At 40.8% G+C, this 24,767-nt stretch overlaps 2 protein-coding genes across 3 annotated transcripts in view; one reads left to right on the plus strand and one right to left on the minus strand.

Annotated features, from left to right (window-relative positions):
• Positions 1–314: 314 nt before the first annotated feature.
• Positions 315–3,142, minus strand: dusp1 (dual specificity phosphatase 1). The gene is made up of 4 exons (XM_072263733.1): positions 2,184–3,142; positions 1,733–1,878; positions 1,354–1,573; positions 315–1,024 (listed from the first exon to the last, which is right to left on the minus strand). The coding sequence occupies exons 1-4, from the start codon at positions 2,551–2,553 to the stop codon at positions 660–662; spliced, it is 1,101 nt and encodes a 366-aa protein (XP_072119834.1). The 5' UTR covers positions 2,554–3,142; the 3' UTR covers positions 315–659.
• The window catches only part of ergic1 (endoplasmic reticulum-golgi intermediate compartment 1), a 99,850-nt gene continuing 77,974 nt past the window's right edge, over positions 2,892–24,767 (plus strand). Inside the window, exon 1 of one of the 2 annotated variants that reach the window (XM_072263735.1) lies at positions 2,892–3,183. In XM_072263735.1, coding sequence (XP_072119836.1) covers positions 3,116–3,183 — 68 coding nt within the window. In that variant the 5' untranslated portion in view covers positions 2,892–3,115. Of the gene's footprint in view, positions 3,184–14,112; positions 14,302–24,767 lie in introns of those variants that run through there. The other variant, XM_072263736.1, reaches the window with a different exon arrangement.

Raw genomic sequence — 24,767 nt, forward strand, 5'->3', positions numbered from 1 at the left:
TTTGGAAAAACAGGGTTGTTGTTAATAATTCATTAGCCTCACTGAAACTAATACATTGCTTTGTGAAATGGATTTGTATTTGCCCATTTATCTAATTCCAAAATACTCACAGTATAGCTGTCACTCTGTTCACCACTAATCTATGCCTCCTGGTCCATTTTTGCACAGTATTGAAAGGAAATAACGAGGCAATGGTAGCTAAAGTGGATTGTTGGATTACAATCTAGGATTAAACACTCCAGCGATTTGTAGTGTTAAATTACGTGTTGTATTAATGCGCAGAGCAAGGTATTACTAATGTTCAGCAGCAAAAAAAATGTAAAAAAGTGTTTTATTGAACTCGTACAAAATATCTATACAACAAAATGGCCATTGTGTAAATAAATAATTGTATAAATTATCAAACTGAAATCACTATAAACTTCCCCCCCCCCCCACCTCCGAAACGGTATAAAAAGTGCTAAAATGTCGATTGCATCTTCGCCAGACAGTCTTCAGATTTGGACACAGTGCAATGGTCTGGTTGAGAAAGTTCAGTTTTTAAAAAAATGAAACTTCTGGTCTGGAGACCATAATCGACCAACCTCTACATTGAGGATGGGTGTGGACACGACCTCTTAGCTTATTGTGCTTTATTTATTCTGGAGAAATAGTCTTGGTCAATATGTAGGGGAGGTCGTAATAGGACTCTGAAGATAACCCAAGGAATTCGCTGGCGAACGCACGGGCATGGTGACAGGAAAATTAAAGACAAATCGGGTTGAAGTACTGGAGGTATTATGAGAGGGACTGGCAGCCTCTGTCGAACAGGAGGGGGTGAATACTTGAGATTCAAACTGCAAAAGTTGTCCCATAAAGCTGAAGTTGGGGGAGATGACGCTCCTACGTTGTTTAACAAACTCGAAAGCTTCGTCCAGCTTCACCCGGTTGGCCCTCATGAGATAAGCCAGGCAGATGGTAGCGGATCGAGAGATACCAGCTTGGCAGTGAACAAACACCCTGCCACCAGTGTTCTTCACAGAGTCTAGAGGGAGACAAAAATAAACGCCTGATTGAGCACCAAAAAGCAGATAGGCAATAAAATCTTTATAGTTCATTAAGAAAAAAATACAATCCTATGGATTTTTATAACTAACAAATGAGCATAAACACAAGTGTTAAGGTAGAGGAGCAAAAAGAGACTAACTAATGTTAACAATCTTCAGATTTCGCTTCCGTATATTCAGTGATAGGGAAATACTGATTACGTATCTTTTAGCATTATTAGAGACTCTTTCGGCAGGTTAAAGTTATAACTTTTCAATTTGTTTGGATTAACTGTTTATTTTTATGAATAGAAGTACAAGCTCTTACCGATGAATTCGATGGCCTCAAGGAACCAGGAGCTGATATCTGCTTTGTGACTGTCCTCCACTGGAATACTTTTGTACTGATAATGCTCCTCAAAGTGGTTTGGGCAGTTAGCAGAGACATTAATTAGAGCCGTAATTCCAAGGGCGTCCAGCATGTCCTTCCTTGACGCATGATAGGCACTTCCGAGGTAGAGGAAAGGGAGGATTTCAACAGGTCCACCCTGCGGAAAAACAAACACTTGTCAGTTTCCCCCCAAAATTTCCCATCATTTAATTTTGTGGAAATGCTTTGTTAATAAGTAATCTATATTACAGAGACCTTTATGTTAAATGGTTGATAATAAATCTTACTCAATTTGTGGGGTTTAGCAAAAACTAACCTGATCATAGAGCGGAGTGTCGCAGGAACTACAGCTTGGCTCTGCGCTGTTCGGCCGGCTGTTAGCGCTCAGAGGTAGCGACAATGGAGGGGGTGAAGGTTTAGCGCAAAAATCCGGATATTCCGATGAAAATGCATCATAGCCTCCTGAAATTAAAGATAGAGAAACTAATTAATTCGCTGTAAACTTAAACCAGTTTCGAATTTACTAAAGCCATTTAGAATTCGAGCCACCAAAATATAACGCAAAAAAAATAAACGTTTTAATTCGTTTAAAGTTGTTAATTCTTTACGCGGAACCATTTGTTCGCCGGATAGGCACAAGCTTTAGCTTTATTGCAAGAAGGAGAAGGTTTTGAGTAATATATTGGCCGTTAAAGTGCTTCAGGCTGATAGTTTTTTTTGATGTTGTTACTGGAGCAAAGCGAAGTTTGTGCTCTCAATGTACTTACCTCGGAGAAAGTTAATGCTTGCTCCATAGGATTCTCTACACAACGTGCTGGCTGCTAGGTGTACTGTACTATCTTTTTTGAGCATGTTAAACTCAGAAGTCTTTTCATCAAATATAACAACGAATGAATAGCGGCCGGAGATCAAACTATTGCGATACTCTTCGTTAGGTACAATGTGTTCAAGCCCCATCGCTCCTTTAGCCCTTCGCTTAACTATGGTACTAAAACGGACGTTGATTGAATTCAATATATGCGATGCGTTAAAGGCGAAGAAAGAGCGACAATCCAGTAGCAAACATTTAGAGGCGTCTTCTTTCAGAAGCTGTCCCAGAGTTTCATTATCAACGCTTGAGATTTCCATCATGACCATAATTGCTGACTTAACACAGCTGATCCTCAAGAAGTCTCGCTTCTGCTGATAGCAAAGCTGCTTCTTGAACTATCTTCACGCTTTGCTTCCGAACTGAAGCTTCTGTCCCGGCTGCCTTTTTATGGAGGATTTTGTGAATGAAATTGACGCGATCTGTGTCACGTGATACAATGTCGTGACGCACTAGGCGCCTGATGGACTTGACACGCCTTGTCCTTGACGTTTGCCAAGGAGGCACGTCACGCCCGTTTCAATGCTAAATTGTAAACAGTGTACTGTAACTTCACACCAGCTGACCTGAACCCCGCCGTGCCAGTATTACAACTACAGAGTACTTTGAAGTTAATGCATTCTGATACTATGTATAGCAATTAGTAACCTATTATTCAAAAAGTTGCAGAAGTTTAAACCTTTCAATTTAAATCACACGTCCTTAAACCCCTGTAATGATTAACAGTAGTTATCCTTTTACATAATCATCGGAAGTTTACTGGCTAATTCATTCATTTTGGTGTAGGTTATGCGCGGTCTTAAACTTTAATCATGTGTGCGATTCGAGGTGATGGACTTCCGGCATTGGATACATACCGTCCAGTCAACGCAAATATACTCAGACACTGAAAGAATGAGGTAATGCAGTACTCACCGCACAAATATGGATTTACCTGCTTGTTTCCTCAGCTTTCAAACGAAATGGTTTACACACTCTTAAAGTAAATCCAACCTTGTTTTAAACTTCTCAAAAACAAATCACACATTTTTCAAAACTGGCTGGCCTGTCTTTATGATCTACAAATTTGATATAGATTGAAGTAAAACATTTCGTACGTAAGCTAAAGTACAACGCGTTCTGAACAGATAGTTCGATCACGCAATTAAAGTACTTTTGAATGGAGAGCAACCCAAAAGCGTTGAAAGAAACATTTCCCACAAGAAACATGAATGAGTTATATTTTAAATGTGTCATTTGCTCTTCATAATATACAAACGTTTGTATGAAGCAACTGCAGTGAGAATCGGACTTTGCGGGCATGTTACAGTATTGATTTGTGAACTCCGAATAAAGTTGTTGTTACAGAAATGATGTCACCAATAATATTAGCTATTCAAAACGAACGTGAATATCGTGGAGCGTTATAAGCGATGTCAGATTAAAAATAATTATACTAATTAAAAACTAAAATGCTTTGTTTTTAAAACTTCAATACAGAACTAATTTTAGGTTTTATGCTGTTTAATTTAGTCAAAATTGCGCCCGTTTATGGATTCATAGAATTTGCGCCAGTTAAATCATTACGTATGATGCACACCAAAGTAACAGGCCCTCCCCGGCCAACGAGTCGGCACCGCCCAATCCAAGTACACCCATGTGACCAATTAACCTATCTACCCGTAGGTCTTTGGAACGCTGGAGGAAACCAGAACACTCAAAGGATAACGTACAAACTCCTTGGACAGTGGCAAGAATTGAACTTGGGTTGTTGGCGCTGTAATGGCGTTACGCTAACGCTACCCCCAATTCAGAGTCGGTGTCTGATCTGACTTCAGACAATTACTGTACTTGATGCAATATTATGTTTTGGAAGTCTGTATGGGGGTGGGGGTGGGGGTGGAGGAAGAGAGACGAAGGAATTTGCAAATCTGGTAATAATAGCAAAAAGACAAAAATATCTGAGTACACAGTTTAGCTAAAATCTGTATTGCATTGTCTGAGTTATGGCTCACATGTTATAAAAATTGTAAAGGCAAAGTCACAGTAAGAGACTTTAACTTTTCCAATGTTGACCAGGACTACTTTGTTGAGCAATAAGTAAAATGCATTCAAGGTAGTTCCTGAAGCAGTGCGCAGAGTGCAAAACGGGAAGAGGCTGTAAAGTACTCGATTTTATCTTGGGGATTGAGGACACATAAGTGATTTGAAGAATCTATGCAAATATCCTTTGGAAATAGCGACCATAGTTTAATGTACAAAGTAGCCATGGAAGTAGATCAAGTTACCAAAGTGTGGTCACTGTTCCCAAAGGTGCCTATCCTCATTCCCTACTACCCTGTAACAGATAGTGAGGACTGCTGAAAATATCATTGCTGTCTCTTTCCCCCCCTCCCCATTCAGTACATGCACCCAGTTGCCACCTTATCTAATAAAGTGACCACTGAATGTATGTTTGTGCTGCTGTAACCTATCCATTTCAAGTTTTGATGGGGGATGTGCCTTCAGAAATGCTGTTCTGCACACCACTGCTGTAATGCCTGCTTATTTGAGTTACTGTCACCTTTCTGTCAGCTTTAACTTTAACTAGTCTGGAAACTCTTCTCTGATCTCTCTCATTAACAGGGCATTTTCTCCCACAGACCTGCTATTTACTGGATGTTTTTTTTGGTTATTCCCAACATTCTCTGTAAAATTTAGAGACTGTTGTGTGTGAAAGTCTCAGGATATCAACAGTTTCTAAGATGTTCAAACCACCACCAGCACCAACAACCACTCTATGGTCAAAGTCACTTAAATCACATTTCTTCCCCGTTCTAATGTTAGGTCTGAACAATAACTAGACCTCTTAAGCAAGTATACATGCTTTTATGCATTGAGTTGCTGCCGCATGATTGGCTGATTAGATATTTGCATGAATGAGCAGGTGTACCTAATAACGTGGATACAGAGTGTATCAGAAGTAATTCCAGCATTGTCAAATTCCCCTCCCATCCTTCCCACAACCTTTGACTTCCTGCCATTATTTCAGACACACCTGTATATCCACATCCAATTTATTCAGTGGCATAAAATATAACCTTCGATCCATCCACCACAAAAGGTGGGCTTCCTCAGTGGTCAACTTTTTAAATTCTACTTCCCATTCTGACGTGTTGGGCCAAGGCCTCCTCTACTGCCATGATGAGGCCACTCACGGTTTGGAGGAGCAACAGCTCATATTCCATCTGGGTAGCTTCCACCGTGACAGCATGAACATTGATTTTTCTAACTTAGACCACGATACCATAAAACCTAGGAGCAGAAACAGGCCACTCAGCCCATCAGGTCTGCTTTGCCATTCCGTTGTTGCTGATACGTTATCCCTCTCAATGCCATTCTCCTGCCTTCTCCCAGTAACCTTTGATACCATGACTAATCAGAAACCTATCAAGCTCTGCTTTAAATATATTCAATGACTTGGCCTTCACAGCCGTCTCTGGCAATGAATTCCACAGATTCACCACTCTCTGCCTGAAGAAATTTTTTTCTCATCTCTGTTCTAAGTGGACTCCCCTCTTATTCTGAGTCTCTGGTCCCAGACTCATCTACTATAGGAAAAATCTTCTCCTAATCCACTCTGTCCAGGGCTTTTAGTATTTGATAGGTTTCAATGAGATTCCCCCTCCCCCCATTCTTCTAAACTCCAGTGAGTACAGACCCAGAGCCAACAAACACTCATCATACATTAACCCTTTCACTCCTGGAATTATTTTCATGAACCTCCTCTGGACCCCATCCAATGGTAGCACGTCTTTTCTTAAATAAGGGGCTCAAAACTGCTTACAGTACTCCAAATGGGGTCTGACTAATGTCTTATAAAGCCTTTAGCAACACATCCTTGCTCTTATACTCTCACCCACTCAAAATGAATGCTAACACTGCATTTGCATTTGCCTTCCTCATTACGGACGCAACCTACAAGTTAACCTTTACGAAATCCTGCACAAGGATTCCCAAGTCGCTTTGCATCTCTGATTTCTTAATTTTATCCCCATTTAGTAAATAGCCTGTGCCTTTATTCCTTCTACCAAAGTGAATGACCATACACTTCACTACACTCCATTCCATCTACCACTTCTTTGCCCATTTTTCCAATCTGTCTAAGTCCTTCTGCAGACTTCCTACTTCCTACTGCCTGTCCCTCCACCTATCTTGTATCATCATATTTGGCCACAAAGCTATCAATTCCATCATCCAAATCATTGACATATAACATAAAAGGAAGCAGTTCCAATATGGACCCCTGCTGAACACCACTTACCACTGTTGGACAACCAGAATAGGTCCCCTTTATTCTGACTCTTTGTCTCCTGCTCGTCAGCCAATCTCCTATCCATGCTAGTATCTTTCTTATAATGTCATGGGCTCTTATCTTCTTATCTTGTTAAGCAGCCTCATGTGTGGCACCTCGTCAAAGGCATTCTGAAAATCCAAGTAAACAACATCGCTGACCCTCCTTTATCCCTGCCTGTTATTTCCTCAGAGAATTCCAACGGATAAAGGAAACGATGCTGACTTTGGCCTACTTCATCATGTGCCTCCAAGTACACCAAAACCTCATCCCTTAATAATAGACTCCAAAATCTTTTCAACCACTAAAGCCAGGCTAATTAGCCTATAATTTTCTTTCATCTGCCTCCGTCCCTTCTTAATGAGTGGAGTGACATTTACAATTTTCCAGTCTACCAGACTCATTCCGGAATCTAGTGATTCTTAAAAGATCAATACTAATGCCATCCCAATCTCTTCAGCTACCTCTTTCAGAACCCTGTTGTGTCAAGAATCCAGACAGGTGGCTTATCTACCTTCAGACCTTTCAGCTTCCCAAGCACCTTCTCCTTTGTAATAGCAACCACATTCACATCTGTCCCCTCATGCTCTTAAACTTTCGGCATACTGCTAGTGTCTTCCACAGTGAGGACTGATGCAATATACTTACTATGTTTGTTTGCCATTTCTTTGTCCCCCATTACTACCTCTCCAGTGTACTTTTTCAGCAGTCTGATGTCCCCTCTTGCCTCTCTTTTACTGTTTATATATTTGAAAGATGCTCTTTGCATCCTTTTTGATATTATTGGCTAGCTTACCTTCATATTTCATTTTTTCTCATAGTTTTTTTAAGTTGCCTTCTTTTAGTTTTTAAAATCTTCCCAATCTTCTAACTTCCCACTAATCTTTGCTATATTATATACACTATCTTTTGATTTTATGCTATCTTTGACTTCCCTTTTGGCCACTGTTGCCTCATCCTCCCTTTAGAAAACATCTTCATCTTTGGGATGTATCTATCCTGCGCCTTTTGAATTACCTCTGGAAACTCCAGTCATTGTTGTACTGCCACCATCCCTGCTAGTGTCTCCTTCCAATCAATCATGCCCAGCTCCTCTCTCTTGCCTCTGTAATTCCTATTATTCCACTGTAATAATGATTCATCTGAATTTATCTTCTCTCTCTCAAACTAGGTGAATTCTATCATATTAGGATCACTGTCTCCTAAGGGTTTCTTTACCTTAAGCTCACCAATCAAATCTGGTTCATTACACAGCTCCCATCCAGAATTGCCTTTCCCTTAGTGGGCTCAACCACAAACTGCTCCAAACATTATCTCGGAGGCATTCTACAAAATCCCCCCTCGGGATCCACCACCGACCTGCATATTGAAATACCCCATGACTACCATAAAATTGCCCTTATTAAACGCCTTTTCAATTGAAACTTATATCCCAATTTATGGTAATTTCTCCTGCCCCACTTTTCTCTTTTTCCATTCCCTGTTTTCCACTTCTCTTCTCCTTAACTGTCCATCACCTCCCTCTGGTGCCCCTCCTTCTTCCTTACTCCCGCTGTCTACCCTCTTTTCAGATTCCTTCTTCTTCAGTCCTTTACTTCTTCCACCTATCACTTCTGAGTATCTCACTTCATCCCCCACTCACATACCTTCCCCCTCATCTGGTTTCACCTATCACACCAGCATGTACTCCCTCCCTTCCTCCCAACTTACTTTGGCTTCTTCCCCCTTCCTTTCCAGTCCCAGTGAAGGGCGTCAGCCCGAACCATCAACTGTTTATTCCCCTCCATAGATGTTGCCTGACCTGCTGAGTTTTGTATTGCTTGTTATTCATCTATTGCACTATTTATTTTTGTAACTTTAATTTTTATGTCTTGCATTGCCCTGCTGCCACAAACCATAACATTTCAGTAATAACAAATCCAATTCTGATTTCCCCACGCTATTTCCATCTCTCTCAATTCTCTTACTATTCAAGAAATGTATCTGTCTGTATTTTGAAGCAGCCCAGTAAATAAAACTCCCTAGCTATTTAGATAGGTAATTGCATGATTCTCTGCCCTCAAAAGTTGTCCCAATCTTAGTGACCAACTCCCACATCGACAGTGATGAAATGCTTTGAGAGGTTGGTCATGACTAGACTCAACTCCTGCCTCAGCAAGGACCTGGACCCATTGTAATTTGCCTATCGCCACGATAGGTCAATGGCAGATACAATCTCAATGGCTCTCCACATGGCTTTAGACCACTTGGACAACGCAAGCACCTATGTCAGGATGCTGTCCATTGACTATAGTTCAGCATTTAATACCATCATTTCTACAATCCTGATTGAGAAGTTACAGAACCTGGGCCTCTGTACCTCCCTCTGCAATTGGATCCTCAACTTCCTAACCGGAAGACCAAAATCTGTATCTCCTCCTCACTGACGATCAACACTGGTGTACCTCAGGGGTGTGTGCTTATCCCACTGCTCTACTCTCTATACACACATGACTGTGTGGCTAGGCACAGCTCAAATACCATCTATGAATTCGCTGACGATACAACCATTGTTGGTAGAATCTCAAGTGGTGACAAGAGGACGTAGAGGAGTGAGATATGCCAACTAGTGAAATGGTGCCACAGCAACAACCTGGCATTCAACGTCAGTAAGATGAAAGAGCTGATTGTGGACTTCAGGAAGGGTAAGACGAAGGAACACATACCAATCCTCACAGAGGGTTCAGAAATGGAAAGAGCAGTTTCAAGTTCCTGGTGTCAAGATCTCGGAGGATCTAAACTGGTCCCAACATATAGATGTAGTTATAAAGAAAGCAAGTCAGCAACTATATTTCATTAGGAGTTTGAAGAGATTTGGCATGTCAATAAATACACTCAAAAACTTATATAGATGTACTGCGGAGAGCATTCTGACAGGCTGCATCACTGTCTGGTATGGGGGTGGGGGCTACTGCATGAGACAGAAAGAAGCTGCAGGAGGTTGTAAATCTAGTCAGCTCCATCTTGGGCACTAGCTTACAAGGTACCCAGGACATCTTCGGGGAGCGAAAGGCAGCGTCCATTATTAAGGACCTCCAGCACCCAGGGCATGCCCTTTTCTCACTGTTACCATCAGGTAGCAGATACAGAAGCCTGAAGGCACACATTCAGCGATTCAGGAACAGCTTCTTCCCCTTTGCCATCGATTCCTAAATGGACATTGAACCCTTGGACACTACCTCACTTTTTTTAAAAATATACAGTATTTCTGATTTTTGCACATTTTTAATCTATTCAATATACATATACTGCAATTGATTTACTTATTTATTATGATTATTATTTTAGTTATTACTTTTTTCTCTTCTATATAATGTATTGCATTGAACTGCTGCTGCTAAGTTAACAAATTTCATGTCACATGCCGGTGATAGTAAACCTGATTCTGATTCTGACTCCTGGTTCTATGTTCCTCACTTATGGCATGCTCACAGTCAACTTCCACCTTGTTGAGTCTTCTATAACTTGTGTACTTCAATGAGATCACCCCTCCTACGTTCCACCCTAGAGAATGAAGATCACTTTTAGCAGGCTATTCTTTTCACTGCCTTTACTGTATTCCTGGCTATCCTGATTACTAGGCTTGCTGTCACTTTCTGCTGCTTCATCTCATGACTTGCTCCTGCTCACAGGTCCCACTCCCTGTCAGTCTAGTTTAAAACACCTTATGTAGCACTAACATACTTTCATGCAAGGATATTTATCCCTCTCTGGTTCAAGTGCCAATTGTCCCATTGTACAGATCATTTCTACCTCAGAAGAGTTCTCATGGTCCAAGAATCTGAAGCCCTGCCCTCAGACGAGCTCCTCAACTGGAACTTCATCTGGCTGATCTATTTTTGACCTTCCAAGCATGAGACATGAGTAGTAATCCAGTGATCAATACTTTCAAGGTTCTGCATTTTAGCTTCTTACCCAACTCCCTGTACTCATTTGCAGGACCTCAGCCCTTATTCCATTCTTGTAGATATGGGTACATATGACAATGGCCTCCACCTATTCATTCTCACCCTCAAGATTTGTTTGCAGGTGTTCAGAGACATCCTTAACCTTGGCACACAGGAGGCAACCCGGTGACTCTCCTGCAGCATCAGGATCTCCTGTTTATCACCCTTATTCTCCTATCATTATCACCCTGTCTAACTGCATCCTTCCCCTGTGAGCCTCAGAGCCAGGGACCCGACTATTGCTGCTAGCCCCTGAAAGAACATCCCCTTCAATCATATTCAAGGGTTATTGAGGGAAATAGACTCAGGGGAACCATACACTGACGGTCTTTACCCCTTACTTTTCCTGGGGGTCACTCACCAATCTGATGCCTTTACCTTTGGTGTGACTCCCTCAGTGAGAGTCTCATCTATGAAGATGAGGTTCTCAGCCTCCCAGATGATCCTGAATACATTCAAATCCAGCTACAATTCCTTGATGGGATCTATCAAGAGCTGCACCTGGAAGCACTTCCCACAGATGTAGTCATCAAGGAGACCATGAGGTTTGCTAACTGCCCATATGTTACAGGAGAAGCATTTCACCACCATAACTGAAAAACCACCTACATTGAATCAAGATCGAATGAATGAATGGCAAAATAAGCCTTACATGATTTTATCGGTGCCCTTTCACCAATACTTCTTAAGATAAGGCTTCAAATCTCCAATCTCATAACTTCTACCCTCTAAGGCCAGTCCACCCAACCTTACCTTACTTTTATTGGATGAAATGTCGCCAATTAGCCAATCAATGAGACTTGCCTTTTCAAAACCCCTGTTCTCACTCTAAGCACCATGATCACTTACTCAGCTTTTTCACACCACAGCTGCTTTCTTCTTCTTGTAGATTTTAATGGCGGTTGGCAGACCAACATAAGGTGCATTACTACCACTTACTGAGTTGGAGTGTGGAGCAAAGAGACAGGAGATATACCTACTAAATCCCCCCGCCAAAAAAACCTCAAATAATATCAAAAAGTCTAATGCTTTTCAGAAAGTCAAATATGCACTTACATATATTACGGTGGCGATGATATCCTAATAAATTTTAATGGTTAAACTCTGTCAGTCCCAATAGTCTCAATTTAGCAATTAGATGTTTCCTTTGTACCTCATAGGAACTGCATTCAAACAACATATGCAGAACCATTTCTTGACAAGTACACTCCCTAGAGATGCCAGTATCATGCATATTAATTCTGAACAGAGAATTATTCAACCTAGTATCTCTAATACATAAATGTGTAAGTATAACATCTTCTCTCCTTTTAAACCCATCTTCCAGCTGAGTTCCCACCATTCTCTGAAATTATATACTGTAAATGCTGTCTTTTCTTTTCATTATCCTAACTTTGTAGCCACAGTAATTGAATAGAGTTTTAATTATGGCTTTCATCTTCAACTTATGCTAAGGCACCACTACATTTTTATCCTTAACTTTAAGTGATTGCTTGGCAAGAATGTCCACCAGCTCATTTCCTTCAAATCCAACATGGGCAGGAACCCTTATGAAACATATACACAGGCCTCAACAGTTGTTGTTCGATCTCAACAAGAATGTCTGATTTACAATTTGAAGTACTTATTTTAATAAATGCCAGGACCTCCTTCTCCTTCTGCTTAATTACGATTGGCAGGTCACAATCCTTCATTGGGACTTGCAAGAAAGAGGGGAGAAGCCAGTATAAAAGGGTGGGCTGGAGCAAGAGCTTTTTGGTTGTCGGTGGATCCAGATGAGGGAGGGGGAAGAGTAGGAATGATGTAAAAAGCTAGGAGGTGATGGGTGCAAGTAACAAAAGGCTGAAGAATATGGAATCTGATAGGAGAGGTCAGTGGACCGTGGAATAAAGAAAAGGAGGTGAGGAAGGAGGGATGTATGAGTGATAGGCAGATCAAGAGGGTGGAGGAAGTGAAAGCGATGGGTGATGGAGGCTGGTGGGATAAGGGAAAACAGAGGGGAAGGGGAGTGGTTACCATAACTTTGAGCAAATAGTGTTCATGCCCTCCGGTTGGAGACTACTAAAGTGGAATATGATATGCTGTTTCTCACATCTATCCTCTTGACAGTGGAGGAGGCCATGGTGGAATAATGTACTTTTGGTGATGTTGTATTTTTGAATGAAATATTAAACTTAGGCTTGACTTAATTTATGTATTGAATGAATATGAGTGATGCCATTACACTATTATTAAGAGCAGGATAGTTATCCCTGGTGGTCTGGTCAATATCTATCCCTTAACATTCTATCAGGAGATCTTCTGCATGTGGATGATTGAAGTGTACAAATTGCCTGTTACATTTCTCTATCTTAACAAAGATTACACTTCTTCAATATTAATTGTAAATTGTATTGGAATATTGCAAAATATAAAACAAGAGTGCTACATAAATATGAGCTTTTCTCCAAGTGGTTGGCCTGTGAACGTTTAATGCCTGGACTTTAATTTTGTTAACAAGTCTGCTACAATGTGCTTTATCAAACCTACACGTTTGTACTTTTAAAGAGTACATTGACCACACTGCCTTTTGCCCATGTTAAAAAAAACTTTTTCTCAAGTAAGATTTGCCTTTGTTAATCAATGATGACTTTCAAAAACACTGAAAAGAATTGAGACTTGTTCATCTTTTTACCCATCCTAAAACGTAGATTAAGAGAATTCTACAAGAGGACAATTCCAACTACATTTTCACCAGAATAGAGTTGAATTCTACCAAACCTAAGTGTTGAAACTATGGTTAATATTATTACTTTAAACTATGCAATTGTGCTCATGTCATCAATATATTCTGTTAAAATAATGTGTCAGTGTTATCTCTGATTACATTTTGTCTGAGTAAGAAAATTGAGGATTCAAATCCTGTTCTTGCGACTTGAGAATTAAAATCTATGCTACAGCATAGCACCAAAGTCTTCAGCATCTTAAGTACCTGTACAAATTGTTAGTTTTGGTTGACTAGGTGTTAGCAGAAGTGCCTCTGCCAAGAACACACAGCATTACAGTCCTCTCTGGATCTCTGCTTTAACCTTCATCTCATTTTCATGACACCACCACAGATCTCAGTTTTGTAAAACGGTGGGTAATCTATTCACCAGTCTTCACGAGTCCTGAGGAAGGGTCTCGGCACGAAACGTCGACTGTTTACTCATTTCCACAGATGCTGCCTGGCTTGCTGAATTCCTCCAGCATGTTGTGTGTATTGCTTTGGATTTCCAGAACCTGCAGATTTTCTCGTGTTGGCAATCTAAAGCGTTGTTTTCTCTGGTAGAAATTGGGGTCACTTTTTCTTGGAATTCCCATCAGATGCAACAACTCATGAACACATGTCTCTGCAGATGCTGGAACTCTAGAGAAACAAACACAAAATGCTAGATGAACTCAGCAGGTTAGGCAGCATCTAAGGAAAATAATGAACAATAGATGTCTCGGCCCGAAACGGCTACTGTTCATTCCTCCCCATTGATGAAACAACTGAATTGTATTTTCAGACCGGAATAGGACCAGCGACCTGGTTCTCAGCAGCCAATAGCAAAATACAAAGCGTCCAAGAGTGACGGTGCATCCGGGCGATTGCCGGCGGGTTCCAGAGAAAGTTATTCACTTTACCACTCGTAGGAATTACATTTATTGAACTGATTTCCAGCGTAAGCCTCCGTGATGGCATTCGACGTTAGGAGGTGAGTTGTGGGAGTATGCATCGGTATTTATTTCTTGTAGGAGCGAGGCTGGCAAAGGATGCAAAGGAATATTGCTCAGTTTTAGAATTCGGGGCAAGTTGCTCCCTTGTCTCTCCAGCACAATTCCTTTGCTGCAGCCCGGCGCGGACCCTGGCGGGGGAAGGCTGCAGCTAGAATTAGCTTTGCACTCCTATGCTTGCAACTCTGAACCAGGTTTCACTAGGGATTTTCGAGCCAAGCAATGCACCCTTCTGGATTATTTCTAAAATATGCTCAATGGCCTTGCAACGGTTCTTTTGCTTGAGTGGTCACATATCCCCAGATGTGACCACTCAAGCAAACGCACTCCTTTCATTTTAATCACCTGGGTTTAAAAATAACGGTAGACTCCAGAGAATAGTGCATTTCCAGTGTTTTGTAGAATGAATTGTTTGTCCATCTTGCTGGTGATCTTTGAGGTTGATTACATTTAATTGTCTTTATTATAAGAGCAGTTTTAATTTATAACACGTGGCACACATTGATTTGTTCCAACCAGGGTCCGGCTCTACCCGGAAGCATATTTTCCTCCGCTCTAAATCACAGCTTCAGAAAGGAAATGTGTTGACAATCGCTGGGTAGTGTAGGAATGTAGGATTCAGCTGTAATGCTTTAATATCAATTTGGTTAAAATCTATGATATTAGTTCTATGGTATTTTACTTTAGATTTTTTTCTGTTGGTAAAATAGGATTAGAATTGATCTTGATTCTGCACCTTAAATGTTATCGCTTTTCTTACAAACTTGTCTGGAAATCTCAAAACGTATTTTGGATTATTATTATTATATTCACACTGTAGATATATAATGTTGCAATTAGCAGAAGTACTTAAATTGTGGGATTGTTTTAAAAATGGCTGGGTTGCAGATAACAATACCAGCATTTTGACAAGGTGATACTGACCTTCTATTTGTTACTGTCATTTGCAAAATTCACTCACATATTTGTTTTGGGAGAGTGAGAGGAACGTCTTAAACTACATAAATATTTAATAAAAGTATTTCATACCTGCTAAAATGATATTGCTTTGGAGCTTCTGTTGTGAACCAATTGCTATCTTGCTCAAGCTGCCAGCTATCATTTGTCAAAATGGACTGAGAAGTATTGGAGGTGCTATTGACCCATTATCAACTCCAAGAACAGGTCTGCACAGTCCACTGATTGTCCTTTACTGGTAGGGCAGACTGACTCCCTGGACCTCTGTGAGCAATCTGCCTTGTCCAGCAGTTTCCTTTACTCACCTGACCCTGTGTGTGTCAATACCTCCACGTGGTTCTTCCTTGTGCCCTTATCATTGTTTTTCATGCTCCTTGTAGACTGGGTATCCACAGCAGTCAATGTGGGAACAGAAAGTGTGAATGTATAATGGAATGAGAAGAGCCACGCTTGACACTAATAATCTGGGCCAAAGTTTTATAGCAGAGGCTAAATATTCCAAAATTTACACTTTGTTAAGCAATGTAGATGATCTATACCCTAATAATAGTTGGTGAAACTATTCATTGGTGAAAGTACAGACTGAGTGAATGATCAAATTATAAGAACGAAACAAAGATACATTGCTCTCAATAAGGCATTTAAAACCTTTTGAATACTACAGATGATGGGCAAAAGGATACTGCATTTAATATAAGACCATAAGATATAGCAGCAGAATTAGGCCATTTGGCCCATGGAGTCTGCTCCGCCATTTCCTCATGGCTGATGCAACTTTCCTCTCATCCCCAATCTCCTGCTTTTCCTCCATATTCCTTCATGCCCTGACCACTCAAGAATCTATTAACCTCTGCTTTAAGTATACATAAGGACTTGGACTCCACAGCTGCCTGTGGCAAAGAATTCCACCAATTCACCACTCTCTGGCTAAAAAAATTATTCCTTATCTCTATTTTAAAGGGATGCCCCTTTATTCTGAAGCTGTGTCTTCTGGACTTAGACTCTCCCACCACAGGAAACACATCTCCACATCCACTCAATCAAGGCCTTTCACCATTCGATAGGTTTCAATGAGGACACCCTCATTCTTCTGAATTCCTGTGAATACAGGCCCAGAATCATCAAACACTCTTCAGGTGCCATACAAAATATCAGAAAGCATGGCTACTTAAACATTAGCTAAGGATTGGAAATATATTCTGCTTGGAGCTTGAAATGAATATGCCTCACAACTAATTTATTAAACTTCCATAAGTGAATGTTTTATGTATATGCTTTTGCATTGTATTTTTGTGAACATTAATTTTCAGTCTTTCGTGTCCTTGCATCAAGTAATTCTTTGATAGGCAACTTTTGTAGGAAAAAATATACAGCAATAAATATTTAGCAGTTCACTTCTGTATTTCATTATTGAATATAGAACTGCATTGCACTTTAATGCTGTGACATATTCAATGGGAAAAGGTATAGCAATCTTATAATGTTTTTGTAGAAGATAAAAAATGTGCTGAAACCTAGTATTGGATTAGATTATTCATTCTATTATATCTGTACTAGTTTTTATGCTGTTGCAATGGACTCTTATTTTAGTGTGTAATATTTTTCTGATAGATCAGCTACTTTGGTTCATTAATTGTGTATAATATCTAATAATTTTACCTTTGGGTGAGTCATGGGAAGCTTTCAGCCCTTGATGTGGTTAGATAGCATTAACATTTATGTGAGTTGTTTGTAGTTTGCTTTAGCATAGTTAGATTATTCTTAAATGTATTTGTCTAGCAAAGTAGACCTCCAACAGATTTATGAAGTAGTGTAGTTTTTCATATTTTTATCTGATTTGTGAGAATACAATTAGGTTCTTGGAGAAGAATTGGTTTCCATGTTTCAGCACAGTTGTTCAGGAGGTATTAAATGCATTAAGAAGGTCTGAGTGGCATTTAACCCTGGTTTTTTTTGTCATGCAAGGGCTCCCAGAGGACCAATCATTTCGAAAGTGATATTTGGTACTTCTGGGGGTCCTTTAGCTGATATCTGTATATTAAAATGGTAACACAATTAACATTTTATATTGTCATGGAATTTTTTTTGAATTGATCTGTACTGCATCAGTGATCTTGAGATATGACAATTTGAATTTCATGATCACGCATTCCTTTTATAAACTATTGTGCAGTATGTTAGATTATTTGCTTTGCATGAATTTGCTGGCATGAACTGATTGGTCTGTATTGGTACTATTTATACCATGCAGTTAATTGTGCTGGTACATACGTAAACCAATGGCACCAATTGGATGATTGTTTAGCTAATAGGAAGGATGTTTAACAAGAGTGGCCAAACTTTTTATGATGTCATGTTTGATATGGTGCCAGTTTGTTCAATTTGTTCTATTTGGACAATGGAATTTTGTCCAAAAATGGCAAAAGTGGGTCAAGGCTAAAATCCACTTTTGCCATTTTTTGAACAAAATTCCATTGTGACCAACAGTATTACAGTATCCCAAAAGCAATAAGGGGATTGTTTGAAGAGATTTTAGGTGGAGGTTGTTGATATTTTTTGCATAACCTCATGATACAACTGGTGCATATGGAGACTAATGAAGAATGCTTAATCTCTAATTGGCTAGCAATAATGAAGCATTGTTTGTTCACCTTTCAACATTACAAAATTATAGCTAGTGTGAACCAGAGAACCATGAGTAGTTTGCAACAAGAAGCAGTTGCAAACAGACTGTTGCAGGAAGCATAAGGTTGTAATAGGTGATCTTATCTTTCCACATATTGATAGGGACGCCCAGAATGTAAAAAAGGCTGGATGGGATAGAATTTGTCAGATGTGTTCAGGAAATTTTTCTTAGTCAATACACAGAGGTCCCTACTAGAGGGAGTGTGATATTTGATCTATTTGGGAATGAGACAGGGCAGTTGACTGAAGTGTGTGTAGGGGAACACTTTGGATCTAGTAATCATAATGCCATTAGTTTCAAGACAGTTATGGAGAAGGATAGGTTTTGTCCTCAGGTTGAGATTCTAAATTGGAGAAAGGCCACTTTTGATGGTATCAGAAGGGATCTGGCACATGTTCATGCAGAGCTTGTGGGAGGCATTGCAGGGGCCCTATCAAAGGTACAGTATTTAAAACATCGTTAGCTGCAGATGAGGTGCTGGAGGAATGGAGGATTTGTTTCTCTGTTGCTTAAGAACGGCTGTAAGAATAAGCCAGAAAATTATGGGCTGTGAGCCTGATATCAGTAGTGGGTAAGTCGTTGGCAAGTATTGTACGGGACCGCATATATATCTGGATAGACAGAGATTGATTAGGGATAGTCAAGATGGCTTTTTGTGTGGTAGGTCATGTCTAACTAATCTTAAGTTACCAGGAAAGATGAGGTTGTAAATCTAAATGTCCTAAAAGAAGAGGACAGAGAATGGTAGTAGATGGGTGCATCTCTGACTGGAGGCCAGTGACTGTATGAATTAGTGCTGGGTCCATTGCTGTTTGTCATTTATATCAATGATTTGGATGGTAATGTTGTAAACTGGATCAACAAATTTGTGGATGACATCATTATTGGGAGCATAGTTAGGAAGGCTATCAAAGTTTGCAGCAGGATCTGGACCAGCTGGAAGAAAGGACTGAAAAATGGCAGGTGGAATTAAATGCAGGCAAGTGTGAGGTGTTGCACTTTGGAAGTACAAACCAGGACTTACATGGTGCATGGTAGAGCACTGAGGAGTGCAGTAGAACAGAGGGATCTGGGAATACAGATCCATTATTCCTTGAAAGTGGTGTCACAGGTAGATAGGGATGTAGAAAGAGCTGTTGGCATGGTGGCCCTTTATAAATCAAAGTATTGAGTCCAGGAGTTGGATGTCATGTTGAAATTGTATAAGACATTGATGATGCCTAAGTTGCAGTATTGTTTGCAGTTTTCTTCACCTATCTACAGGAAAGATATATCAATAAAGATTGAAAGAGTGCAGAGAAAATTTACAAGGATGTTGCCGGGACTTGGGGAACTGGGTTATATGAGGAAAAGCTTAAATAGGTTAGAACTTTATTCTCTGCAGCATAGGACAATGAGGGAAATTTGATAGAGGTGTACAAAATTATGAACGGTATAGATAGGGTAAATGCAAGCAAGCTTTTTCAACTGAGATTTGGTGAGACTAGAACTAGATGTTATGGGTTAAGGGTGAAAGGTGAAATATTTAAGGAGAAGCTGAGGGAGAACTTCTTCATTTAGTGGGTGGTGAGAGTGTGGAATGGTGGATGGAGGTTTGATTTCAGTATTTAAGAGAAATATGGGTAACATAAATAGCAGCAGGAGTAGGCCATCTGTCCTGTTTAGCCTGCTCCACCATTCAATAAGATTATGGCTGATTGACTCAACTCCACCTACCTGCCTTTTCCCCATAACCCTTAATTCCCTTACGGTGCAAAAATCTATCCAACCTTGTCTTAAATTTATTTACTGAGGTAGCCTCCACTAATTCATTGGGCAGAAAATTCCACAGATTCACCACTCTTTGGGAAAAGCAGTTCCTCCTCATCTCTGTCCTAAATTTACTTCCCTGAATCTTGAGGGTATGTCCCCTAGTTCTAGTCTCACATACCAGTGGAAACAACTTCCTTGCCTCTATCTTATCTATCCCTTTCATAATTGCATATGTTTTTATAAGATTTCCTCTCATCCTTCTGAATTCCAGTGAGTTCAGTCCCAGGCGACTCAGTCTCTCCTCATAGTCTAACCCCCTCATCTCTGGAATCAACCTGCTGAACCTCCTCTGCACTGCCTCCAAAGCCAGTATATGCTTCCTCAAGTAAGGAGACCAGAACTGCATACAGTACTCCAGATGCAGCCTCATTAGTACCCTGCACATTTGCAGCATAACCACCCTGCTCATAAATTCAATCACTCTAGCAGTGAAGGGCAACATTTCATTTGCCTTCTTAATAACCGGCTGCACCTGCAAACCAACCTTTTCTGATTCATGCACACACACTCCTATGTCCTTCTGCAAAGCAGCATGCTGCAATCTTTTACCATCCAAATAATAATCTGATCTTCCATTTTCCCTTCCAAAGTGGATGACCTCACATTTGCCAACATTATTCTCCATCTGCCAGACCCTTGCCCACTCACTTAACCTATCTATATCTCTCTGGAGACTCTCCATATCCTCTGCAAAATTTGCTTTTCCAAGTACATGGAATGAGCAATGGTCGGGTTGCAGGTCGATGGGACTAAGCGGAATTGAATTGAAAATACACGTGGACTAAGATGTTAACTGTCCTGCGCTATCACCAGTGGGATCATCAGTTGATCTGCCACCTGTCTTCAGGAGTTTCAGCCCGCTTATGATCAAGATTCCCTCGAGGTGGTGGGCCAGCAGTGCTAAAGCACCACCTCCCACTGGTGAGCTTAAAAACTTGGCATCTGCCTCTACCAGAGTTGTTGGTCGCTTCCATCCACTCTTCAGGTGCCTATGCAACTACTGAAGGGTTTGCAAAAGATGTATGCACTGTCTGACTACCTGCCCCTCTGGACGTAATTGGTCCATACCCATGCTGATCCTGTCTCTGCTGCCTCAGCTACAGCCCTGCTGGTTGACTTGATCTCTCTTCTAGTGAAGCCAAGGTCACGCAGCCACTTCTGGAAGGTGAGCGCAATAAACCCATGGCAGCCTACTTCGAGTGGATGCAGGTCGATGGGACTAAGCAGAATAATAGTTCAGAATGGATTAGACGAGCAGAATGGCCTGTTTCTGTTTTGTGTTATGACTGTAACAAAGTTCCTGCAAATGTTTTACAGCCAATGAAGAATTTGAATAGAAATCAACTTCTGGCTGCTATTCAGTAAGCACAACATATGAAACCATAGAAACTACAGCACAGAAACAGGCCTTTTGGCCCTTCTTGGCTGTGCCGAACCATTTTCTGCCTAGTCCCACTGACCTGCACACGGACCATATCCCTCCATACACCTCCCATCCATGTATCTGTCCAATTTATTCTTAAATGTTAAAAAAGAACCCGCATTTACCACCTCGTCTGGCAGCTCATTCCATACTCCCACCACTCTCTGTGTGAAGAAGCCTCCTCTAATGTTCCCTTTAAACTTTTCCCCCCTCACCCTTAACCCATGTCCTCTGGTTTTTTTCTCCCCTTGCCTCAGTGGAAAAAGCCTGCTTGCATTCACTCTATCTATACCCATCATAATTTTATATACCTCTATCAAATCTCCCCTCATTCTTCTAAGCTCCAGGGAATAAAGTCCTAACCTATTCAACCTTTCTCTGTAACTGAGTTTCTCAAGTCCTGGCAACATCCTTGTAAACCTTCTCTGCACTCATTCAGCCTTATTTATATCCTTCCTGTAATTTGGTGACCAAAACTGAACACAATACTCCAGATTCGGCCTCACCAATGCCTTATACAACCTCATCATAACATTCTAGCTCTTATACTCAATACTTTGATTAATAAAGGCCAATGTACCAAAAGCTCTCTTTACAACCCTATCTACCTGTGACGCCACTTTTAGGGAATTTTGTATCTGTATTCCCAGATCCCTCTGTTCCACTGCACTCCTCAGTGCCTTACCATTAACCCTGTACGTTCTACCTTGGTTTGTCCTTCCAACGTGCAATACCTCACACTTGTCTGTATTAAACTCCATCTGCCATTTTTTAGCCCATTTTTCCAGCTGGTCCAAGTCCCCCTGCAGGCTCTGAAAACCTTCCTCACTGTCTACTACACCTCCAATCTTTGTATCATCAGCAAATTTGCTGATCCAATTTACCACATTATCATCCAGATCATTGATATAGATGACAAATAACAATGGACCCAGCACTGATCCCTGTGGCACACCAGTAGTCACAGGCCTCCACTCAGAGAAGCAATTCTCTACCACCAATCTTTGGCTTCTTCCATTGAGCCAATATCTAATCCAATTTACCACCCCTCCATGTATACCTAGCGACTGAATTTTCCTAACTAACTTCCCATGCGGGACCTTGTCAAAGGCCTTACTGAAATCCATGTAGACAATATCCACTGCCTTCCCTTCATCCACTTTCCTGGTAACCTCCTCAAAAAAACTCCAATAAATTGGTCAAACATGACCTACCATGCACAAAACCATGTTGACTCTCCCTAATAAGTCCCTGTCTATCCAAATGCTTGTAGATTCTGTCTCTTAGTACTCCCTCCAATAACTTACCTACTACCGACATTAAACTCACCGGCCTATCATTTCCCGGATTACTTTTCGATCCTTTTTTAAGCAACGGAACAACATGAGCCACTCTCCAATCCTCCGGCATCTCACCCGTAGACAGCGACATTATAAATATTTCTGCCAGGGTCCCTGCAATTTCAACACTAGTCTCCTTCAAGGTCCAAGGGAACACTCTGTCAGGTCCCGAGGATTTATCCACTTGAATTTTCCTCAAGACAGCAAGCACCTCCTCCTTTTCAATCTGCACAGTTTCCATGATCTTACTACTTGATTCCCTCAATTCCATAGACTTCATGCCAGTTTCCTTAGTAAATACAGATGCAAAAAACCTATTTAAGATCTCCCCCATTTCCTTTGGTTCCGCACATAGCCGACCACTCTGATCTTCAAGAGGACCAATTTTATCCCTTACAATCCTTTTGCTCTTAATATACCTGTTAAAGCTCTTTGGATTATCCTTCACTTTGACTGCCAAGGCAACCTCATGTCTTCTTTTAGCCCTCCTGATTACTTTCTTAAGTATTTTCTTGCACTTCTTATACTCCTCAAGCACCTGATTTACTCCCTGTTTCCTATACATTTCATACAACTCCCTCTTCTTCTTTATCCGAGTTGCAATATCCCTTGAGTACCAAGGTTCCTTATTCCTATTCAATTTGCCTTTAATCCTGAGGAACATACAAACTCTGCACTCTCAAAATTTCCCCTTTGAAGGCTTCCCTCCTACCAATCACATCTTTGCCAGAGAACAACCTGTCCCAATCCACGCTTTTTAGATCCTTTCTCATTTCTTCAAATTCGGCCTTCTTCCAGTTCAGAACCTCAACCCTAGGACCAGATCTATCCTTGTCCATTATCAAGTTGAAACTAATGGTGTTATGATCACTGGAACCAAAGTACTCTCCTACACAGACTTCTGTCACTTGTCCTAACTCGTTTCCTAACAGGAGATCCAATATTGTATCCCCTCCAGTTGGTCCCTCTATATATTGATTTAGAAAACTTTCCTGAACACATTTTACAAACTCTAAACCATCTAGACTCCTAACAGTATGTGAATCCCAATCAATGTATGGAAAATTAAAATCCCCTACCACCACAACTTTATGTTTCCTGCAGTTGCCTGCTATCTCTCTGCAGATTTGCTTAGCAAAACTCACTTTATTTTAAAGAAAATATCTTGTGTTATCTAAGCATCTGTTTCCCAACAGATCTCCAGTATCAGCGACTAATAATCGAGCGGAGTGCCAGGCAGATCAAGGGTAATTCGTAGTGCGCTACTTCTGTTGCACAGCAGGGTACAGCTTCATTAATTGGGTTGTTTTGGTAGTACATTGGATTTGGCTGCATACTGTTAACATTGGTTTCTTTGTTCTCTCTGCCAAAGGGAGAGATTTTTTAAAATAATCCTGTTGTAAATTGAATCTAATACAAAGATGGTGTTGCTTGGATAAGTGCATGAATGGGAAGGGTATGGGGGGCAACATTTGTGGAGGGAGAAAGCAGTTAATATTGTACCAATTCATTACCATCTGTTGAGCTGTTTATTTACCAAGAGATAAGACAACAGGGCATTTCTCTAGACTCACTTTGGTGATGTCCAGCGAATCCTGTTTTTTCCTGAGACATTACGTTTAATGTCTTCTGTAGACATGTCTTGAAATATCAATATTTAGTGTGTGGAGGAGGAGGGTTGAAAACACCTAGGATCAGGAACAAGGGTAGGTTTCTGGTTGGAAATGGGGTGCGAAGAAGTGTGACAAACTGAAAGTTCCAAGTGAAAGTTAAAGGAAGCGTTGACCACTGTATGTCATTGGTCTCAACCTTGCATTTAATGCCAGCAAGACAAAGGAGCTGATTGTGGACTTCAGGAAGGGAAAGTTGGGGGAACACCCACCAGTCTGCAATGATGGGTCAGTGGTAAAAAGGGTTAGCGGCTTCAAGTTCATAGGTGTCAAAATCTTAGAGGATCTGCCCTGGGCCCAACACATTATACAATCATGAAGATGGCACAACAGCAGTTCTACTTCATTGGGACCTAAAGGAGATTTGGTATGTCACCAAGGATTCTTGCAAATTTCTACAGATTTACAGTGGATATTGTCTGACTTGTTGCATCACAGCCTGGTGTGGAGCCTCCAATGCACAGATCTCGAGGCTACAGGGAGTTGTGGACTCAACCAGTTCCAGCTTAGGCAGAACCCTCCCTGCCTCAAGAAGGCAGCATCCATCATGAAGACGGCG

Source organism: Mobula birostris, chromosome 7 (genome assembly GCF_030028105.1).
Source record: "Mobula birostris isolate sMobBir1 chromosome 7, sMobBir1.hap1, whole genome shotgun sequence".
In the NCBI taxonomy this organism is placed as follows: domain Eukaryota; kingdom Metazoa; phylum Chordata; class Chondrichthyes; order Myliobatiformes; family Myliobatidae; genus Mobula; species Mobula birostris.